The sequence below is a fragment of the Gracilinanus agilis genome, chromosome 2 (genome assembly GCF_016433145.1).
Source record: "Gracilinanus agilis isolate LMUSP501 chromosome 2, AgileGrace, whole genome shotgun sequence".
Lineage (NCBI taxonomy): Eukaryota > Metazoa > Chordata > Mammalia > Didelphimorphia > Didelphidae > Gracilinanus > Gracilinanus agilis.
Window position 1 is genome coordinate 58,531,664 of NC_058131.1, and position 8,704 is coordinate 58,540,367.

At 42.9% G+C, this 8,704-nt stretch overlaps 1 protein-coding gene across 1 annotated transcript in view; it reads right to left on the minus strand.

Annotated features, from left to right (window-relative positions):
- Positions 1–487: 487 nt before the first annotated feature.
- KIAA0513 (KIAA0513 ortholog) overlaps positions 488–8,704 on the minus strand; it is a 29,730-nt gene continuing 21,513 nt past the window's right edge. Inside the window, exons 5-8 of the mRNA XM_044659401.1 lie at positions 7,463–7,502; positions 3,883–3,963; positions 2,917–3,011; positions 488–682 (exon numbers count right to left, since the gene is read on the minus strand). Of these exons, the coding sequence (XP_044515336.1) occupies positions 633–682; positions 2,917–3,011; positions 3,883–3,963; positions 7,463–7,502 (266 nt within the window). The 3' untranslated portion in view covers positions 488–632. The remainder of the gene's footprint in view (positions 683–2,916; positions 3,012–3,882; positions 3,964–7,462; positions 7,503–8,704) is intronic.

An 8,704-nucleotide genomic window follows, 5' to 3' on the forward strand; every position in this document is an offset into this window, starting at 1 on the left:
TCTTTCAATGAACCTAGATTCCTTATCTGAAAAATGTGGGGTTAGGTTAGATGGTCACTAAGGTCCCTTCCAGATCTAATAATCTATGTTTGAAGGGCCTTTCTACAACACTCTACGATCCTATATCTACAAGGTCATGCAAACATTACCCTTCCACCAAACCCACTCCCCCACCCCAGTTCCCAGCATTCAACCTTACTTGTCTGATGTTCTTCTCCCCCCACCCCCCAAAGTCTCATAGTCAGCAGCTAACAAGACCCTGTGGGACCTCATGGCAGCAAAGGATGCTGCTCCATGACTGCCTCAGCAAGCAATCTTCCCTTCCTCTTTCCTGTCTTCGCCTCTTACAGGGGATGCTCATCAGTTCGGCTTTCATCATAGAAACTGAGGAGTGTTTCTGGTGTGTGGATATGGAACGCACACAAGGGAAGAGGAGGCAAGGGGAGAGTTGGAGAGTTCTTCTTCACTCCTAGGTCTACTGGCAGATTGGGGCTCTAAGTATGGCTGACAGTCATGCAGGTTAATTGCAATGGTGCTAAGAGCTGGTTGTTGGTCCTGGGTGTTTGGGGAGGAGATTTCCACCGGTACTCCTCCCTCAGAGGATGCTGCAGCAGATCTGGCCCTCATCGGAGCTATTCGGTGGCCATTTGCTCAATGTGGTCACTCAGTAGCTTGTATTGTTCTGGAAGAAAAAACATGAAATCTCAGCTTACATATGACCCTTGGTGTATGTACATACACATATGTGCATGTGTAGGTCAGGGTAAGTTCTCAAGGAAAACAACAACAATAATAATGACATCTAGTAAGTTTGGGATAGAGACAAGATACTTCTTTATCATTAAATAATTAAGGGAGCTGGGATGAATAGATGGTAAATGGTTAAGGCTTAAAGAGTTCAAGAAACAGGCCAGTTAGGTGGCTCAGTGCACTGAGAGCCAGGCCTAGAGATGGGAGGTCCTGGGTTCAAAACTGGCCTCAGACACTTCTAGCTGTGTGACCCTGGGCAAGTCACTTAACTCCCATTGCCTAGCCCTTACTGCTCTTCTGCCTTGGAGCCAACACACAATATTGAGTCTAAGACAGAAGGTAAGGGTTTAAAAAAAATTCTAGCTGGGTGACCCTGGGCAAGTCACTTAACCCCATGCCTAACCCTTATTGCTCTTCTGCCTTGGAACATAGTATTGCTGTTTACAAACAACTGCCTCCACTTACCCTGTGTCTCCTCCATATCCATTCCATCTCCCCTGATACAACTTACTAATACAAAAGGTCTCCCCTTTGGCTTTCTGTCTCTTTTGAGATAGAACCAATATAGTTAAGGGTTAAAAAAAAAAGTTCAAGAAACGAACTACTTCTAGTTTGGTCTAAGATACTTCCTAGTTGCACGAGCTTGAGCAAGTCATTTAATCCCAATTGCAGAGCCCTTAGTGTTCTTCTGCCTTGGAATGGATACGTAGTATGAATTCTAAGACAGAAGGTAAGGGTTTTAAAAAAAGAAAAGAAAACTGCTACTATCTCTCTTTATTAGAACCACAGAATTCTCTAACCTGCAAATGGATAGTGTTGCAAACAGTGTGTTAGAAAATTGATTTTCATTTCTGTACTGTGTAGATTCTTCAACTCTGCATTTGAAAAGATGCCAAAAAACCTTTCCCATGATGATTCTCAGTGGGGTGGTCAGTGAGGGAGGAGGTCTCCAATGAGACAGAAAGCCAGTGGGGAGACCTTTTGTGGTATCATGTGGGATCAGGAGGAGATGGAATGAGTAGGGAGACACAAGGTGAGTGGAGGCAGCGATAAATGGCAAACTTTGGCAAGGACAGGTTAACCTGGTACTTATTGATTGAGCATCTAGGGCAGAGAAATCAAATCCCTTCTGTGCATGGATAGGTAGGGCCATCCTCCAACGACCATATAGCTCCCTCTCCTGATTCCATCTATAGAAGCCCCTCCAATAATTGTAGGCTTCAGGAAATTAATTTACTCTATTTCTTCTCCCTCCATCAGTCTTTTTTTTAACCCTTAACTTCTGTGATTTGGCTCCTAGGTGGAAGAGTGGTAAGGGTGGGCAATGGGGGTCAAGTGACTTGCCCAGGGTCACATAGCTGGGAAGTGTCTGAGGCCGGATTTGAACCTAGGACCTCCCGTCTCTAGGCCTGATTCTCAATCCACTGAGCTACCCAGCTGCCCCAGCCTTTTTTTTCCTAATGTGCCATAGTGGCATAGAGTTGGACCCATGCTCTCAAGGGCTGTGCAAAGGGAAAATCAATTCTTGAGGACAGACACAATCTTATACAACTTCTACTTCCTTAGCACATAGCCCAGTGCACTACACAGAGAAGGCTACCAGTCTAGTAGCACTTTGCCCAGCAATAAGGCAGGAACAAAGAGTAGACATTTAATCTTCAGTCCAACAATGAACAATTAGCAAGTGTCTATGATGTGCCATGCCCTGTGCTAGGCACTAAAGATTTGAGTACAAAGAATGAAACTACTATTCAAAATGACCATTGGAGAAACAAGAATAAGTACGAAAATATAGCAAGTGTAAATCTAAAGTTAATATGACTGTATACAGAGCCATTCACATACCAGTTAAGCTTGGAAGGAAAGTCAGTTAACAAGAATTAAATTCATGTAAATTCATGCTAAACATGGTCATTTTAATAAAAGGACAAGTTTCCCCTTCCAAAGGGAACAAATCTCCCTCCACAGAAATTGGACTCCCCAAAGGATGAGGTCTCAGCAGTTCAAAGGAAAACAAAAACTATAAAACCCAACTAGTTTAAGTCAACATTTCTGGAAAGCCAAGGGATGTTTGTCCAGTAATCCCTTTTCCTGGTCTCTACCCACCTCCCTCCATATACTTTTTCAGTAGTGCCATAACCAACCCCCAAATTTTCTATGCCTCACCTTCATCCAGATTGCCAATCACTGCCTGCTTCTTCAGAAAGTCATTGCACAGCTTCTTGTTTAGCCCAAAAGCCAACATGTTGTGAGTAAATGTGCTAGAGGAAAGAAGCCACACATTATGCTCATTGGTATTCCTACCTATGTCTATACACCCTTCCCTGGATAGAAGCAAGATGACCTTCTCATGGATCACCTCTGTACATGGATAGGTAGGGCCTTTCTCTGAAGACCACATAGCTCCCTCTCCCAATTCCATCTATAGAAACTCCTCCATTAATTTCAGGGTTCAGGAAATTAATTCGCTCTATTTCTACTTCCTCCATCAGTCTTCTTCTACTGCATCACAGAAGCACAGAGTTGGACCCATGCTTTCAAGGGCTGTGCAAAGGGAAAGTCAGTTCTGTTACTGCCAAACTGGAGAAGCCTGGCTCTGTGACTGTTTTTAAATCAATCAATCAACATTTATTAACCACCTACTATGTACACTGTGCTCAATGCTGTTAATACAAAAAGAGGCAAAAAGGGAGTTCCTGTCACCAGGAAGCTCACAATCTAATCTATTTAAAGGCTAGCTTAGGGGGAGACTAGGTGGCTCACTGAATTGAGAACCAGGCCTAGAGATGGGAGGTCCTGGGTTCAAATCTGACAGCAGATACTTCCTGGGCAAGTCAGTTAACCCCCATTGCTTAGCCCTTATTGATCTTCTGCTGAGTTTTCCCATTAGATTGCAAGTTCCTTGAGAGCAAGGGCTGCTTTTTGCCTGTCTTTGTATCCCACATACTTTGAACAGTGCCTGGCAAATAGTAGGCACTTAATGTTTGTTTCCATCATCTTCTCTCCTATAAGAATTTGAGCTCCTTGAGAGCAAGGACTGTCTATTGTCTTTCTTTATATCACTAGTGCTTGGCATAGTGACTGGCACATAGTAGGTGCTTTATATGTGCTTACTGACCCAAGCTCTCTTACCCAAGCTGCCCAAAAGTAATGTTTTCATTGAATCGGAGGCTGTCATCACGTTCCTCTTGGGTCATGTGGCACCACTTCTCCCTGCAAGCACAGGAGGTAACAAGAGACCAGTTTTTTGGAGAACTTGACCCATGGACCCAACCATAGCCCCAAAAGCATTCACAGAAAGTACACCCACACTTGCAGCCCAACGGAAGGAGGGCTGCCTGTTCTCTTTTCACGCTGCATTGCACATGGGAGGCCACTGATAAATTTACAAGATAGACAGCATCCAAACGGAAATGCACCCTCTTGACCTAAAGGATCATTTGGGGGTGGGGGGGGAGGGTTGATCTGTTGTTATTTTAGCAATGTAGGAGACTCCCAATGTGGAAATTCCTTCCATCCTGTCTGTAATTTATAGTCTTAGGAAACGGGCTTCAAATTTAAGATCTCTGATATAGAAAGTGAGCTGCCTGGGGTCACAAAGCTAATGTGGGTCAGAGGGCTTCCCCATTCCAAGGCTAATCCACTGTCCTCTCCTGTTTATCATGATTTATGGCAACAACAACAAAATCAGCTGATATCGTATCATCTCTTCTCTCCCACTTATCCAGGAATTGGGGGAAGACAGCCAGTGGGGGTTTCTCTAGTTCCTGAGAGGAAAGACAATTGGCAAGAGGACACACAGGGCAGGACAGTTGGGGTGGAGACTGTTATGGGTCCCTGGATCCTGGATTTGCGCCCTATTTACTGAACTCCTCATACTCCTTGTACGTGTAATGGATGCTTCCCTGACCAGTAAAAAAGTAGGATTCGCAGGGCCTGTCCTATGCTGTAGCTATTTAGAGAAAACATGTGGGTTTAGGCAGCCCCTCCTGCTGGAAAGTTATGGGCTCCCCTAAATTAGGTGCGGGGATATCCTAGGATCTTCTTTTGACATGAGAGAGCTTATATCTCAGATTTTCAGTTCATTTTTCCTAGACTTGGCTTACATTTATGCCCCCCTGAGCCCAGATCCATCAGTTTTTCAGATGTTTTCCCTCTGCTTTTACCTCCTTTGCCTCTCTCCCTTCCCCCCCAAACATCCTTTATTCTACAATATTAGTCTAACTCAGGCCAGACCTGTTTAAGATGCTTTTAGTAGCCTTAGCATCCTATGCTGAAAACTCTAATTGGAAAATCGATCAAATCTCAATGTGCTTTATGAGAGGCACCCATGATTTGAGGGGCCAAGTGGCATACTTCCTTCCTTTCAAAAAAAAACCCTCTTGCTTTCCATCTTAGAATCAATACTGTGTATTAGTTCCAAGGCAGAAGACTGGTAAGGGCTAGGCGATGGGGGTTAAGTGACTTGCCCAGGGTCACACAGCTGGGAAGTGTCTGAGGCCAAATTTGAACCCAGGACTCCTGTCTCTGAGTCTAGCTTTCAATTCACTGAGCCACCTAGTGGCCCCCACTCACATCCTTTCAATTCCTCTTTCTACTCTCCAGAGAAGGATATTCAAGGTGGCACAGGGAGAGGATTGAAGAAGAATGCATATTCTCCCAAGAATCTCTCTCCTATAGATGTAAAGGAAGCAATGATGAAATAAGGGTAATCCACACCTACATGGCATTGTAAGGTTTACAAAATACTTTCTTCACAACTAATCCTAGAAGGTATATTGTATGACATTTACAAACAGAGAAACTGAGGCTCAGAGGGCTTAAGCTAGTTAAGGAATTCATGGATAAATAAACATCCCTGGCCCAAGGTCATCCAGAGAGTAAAGGGAAGAGTTGGGGACTTGGATTCTGATCCTCTGAATGTTCTTTCTCCCCATTAACTAATGTTAATACCAAGCACTTAGTTGGATTAAGAAATTACATTATTGTTTTTTTGGTTGCAAGAGTATGTAGGTCTTTATATGATAATAATTAGTCATAGTAATGATGATGATGGTGATGACTAGGATTTATAGAACCCTTTAAAAGGTGGTAAAGCACTTTACTGATATGTTCTCATTTGATCCTCACAACACCCCTGTGAGGTAGGTAGGTGCTATTATTATTCCTGTTTTTTATAGATGTGGAAACTGAGGCAGGCAGTAGTTAAGTGATTTATCCAGGGTCACATGGCTAGTAATGCCAAACACCTCTGTCTTCTTCCTCTCTTTGTTTATCAAAACAGGATAATGCCAGATGGAAATGTGGCTCCAGCCTTCTTGGGACTAAGATTCATCTGTCTTAATGAATGGCAAACCCAGAGTGTCGGGACCATAGAATCAAGGCTTCCAAGGAAGGCTGCTGCTGCACCAATGAGGACCACAGGTGTGGGGGCTTGGAGGAATAGTGTGGCTTTAACCCATTTTTTTTACCCCAGAAAAAACAAAGTTCCTGATGGATAAGTCAGAGTAAGTAAGAGTTAAGGTCAATATAAAAAGAAAAGGAGAAAAGATGGTAAGAAGGAGCAGGGGTTGTGGAGGGGGGATGCAGGCAGAGGATAGAGAAACTAAAGGAAGAAGAGGAGAATGAATGTAGAATGTCTACCATCCTTTCTTTGCTGCTGAGGAGAAGGCTAGAGCAACTGAATGAGATGACATGGAGCATTCCTACCCCTGAGGCTTAACAATGTAGTGGTGGTGAGGCAGAGGAGTAGAGACAGATACAGTCCTGGGGGTGGCACAAGTGAATGTTGCTTCCTAAATGATGATAATGCCCCCAGATTCAAATTTCTAGAGACAGCCTTTTAAGAAGAGCAACACATCCCTCTCTCTTATCCTTAGTAGGGAGGTTAGGACCAGTATTTCTTATCCCCATTTTACAGATTAGAAAACTGAGACTCAGCTAGACAAAGAATTGCTGGAGTAGAAATGCAGAGGAAAACATATGATTTGTCACTTGTTTACATGGATTTAGGATTTGAGGTTTGGGTTTTAAAACTTACTCTATTATAAAAATGAATAATATGGAAATAAGCTGTGAGTGATCATACATGTATTACCCAGTGGAATGACTTGTCAGATCCAGGAGGGAGGAGGGAAGAGGGGAGGGAAAGAACAGGAATCATGTAACCATGGGAGAAAATTTTTTTTATTATTAAAAAAAAGAAAACTTAGTCTCAGAAGGGAATATGATTTGCCCAATGTCACATAGCTGATGAGCATAGGAGCTGGGTTGCTCCTGATTTAAAGTTCTGTATTCTTTCCAAGAGGCAAGAAACCTCTCTAGATAGGTTGTTGGAGCACTAACTTCAGGTCATAAAGAAGTCCAAGGTATCTCACTGAGCCCCTGTCCCATCAGCTTGTCCTGGTCAGCTTTTACCCAACAGCATGGAAGTCTAAGAGTTCTAATTCCTACCTCCTAGCAGAACCGTCAGTCTAGCCTGGAAGGATGTCCCTCCTTCCTGCAATGGCTAAATCTAGAGAGGAACTTCCTGAGCCTCTAAAAATGACCAGGGCATCATTTCACCCGGGAGAGTTATTATGATTCAGACTTGTTTAGAACCCTAATGCCACTCCCTCCCCTGGCACTCCCCTTAGTCCCAAGAGAAGCCAGCACTGGAAAACTCCGAGTATTTCCTTTCGCAGAAGGAAAAGGTAACGTAAAGTGTTCTTACTCTCGGTAACTTACACCAGGTGACAATTCACTCTGAAAAACTGAAATTTAAAGAATCCCAAGAATAATGATTTTACTAGCATCTGGTCATCGGATTTATGGAAAGATTGAGCCGGATGGCCAGGCTGTGCCACACAACCCCACTACATATTTCTAAAGGGCTTTTACTACTACATTTCATAATGGATTGTCCTCACAGCAATGATGATTATATCATATACAAGTATATCATTATCCCCATTTTTACAGATTGAAAAACTGAACCTCTAGCAACTGAAGTAACCAGCCTGTGGACACAGTTTGCTAGATCCCAGCCAGAAGCCTAATCCCAGTCTCAAACCCAGGTCTCCTGATTTTAGCGTTTTATCTATTTCACTTAGAAAATGAATATAAACCTAAATCATATTTTTTCTTTCTTCTTCTTCTTCTTTTTTTTTAAGCCTCACCTTCTGTCTTGGAATCAATACTGTGTATTAGTTCCAAGGCAGAAGAGTGGCAAGGGGTAGGCAATGGGGGTCAAGTGACTTGCCCAGGGTCACACAGCTGGGAAGTGTCTGGGGCCAGATTTGAACTAGGACCTCCCATCTTTAGGTCTGGTTCTCAATCCACTGAGCTACCCAGCTGCCCCCTCTTCTTTTTTTTTTTTAAACCCTTGCCTGCTAGCTTAAGTATTGGTTCCAAGTGGTAAGGACTAGGCAATGGGGGTTAAGTGACTTGCCCAGGGTCACATGGCTAGGAAGTTGTCTGCAGATAAATTTGAACTCAGGATCCATCTCTGGGCTGGTTCTCAATCCACCAAGATACCTTGCTGTCCCTGTAAATCACACTTCTAAAAAATTTGGGGTTTTTAAAAGATAGCATTTATTTTGGACTGAAGATAGCATTATAGATTGATAGGGTTAGAGAAGATAGAATTATATATATATATATATATGTACATATACATATATATTCCATATAATCCTATTACTACTCTATAATAATTCTATAGAGAGAAAATATATTATATAGAGTAGTAAGCAATACCACAAAAGGTACTTCTCTCCTTGTTGGTGTCTCAAGCCCTAAGACCATGAAATTTCTTATACAGTATTTCAAGTTCCAATGCTTGGACTTCGGGAGTTTTTTTGTTTTTTGTTATCTATGGCAGGAGGGATCATTGAGATCACCAGGCCAAACACTCGTTTTACAGATCAGGAAACAGAGGCTTAGACAGGTTAAAAAAGTAGCCCAGGCCACACAG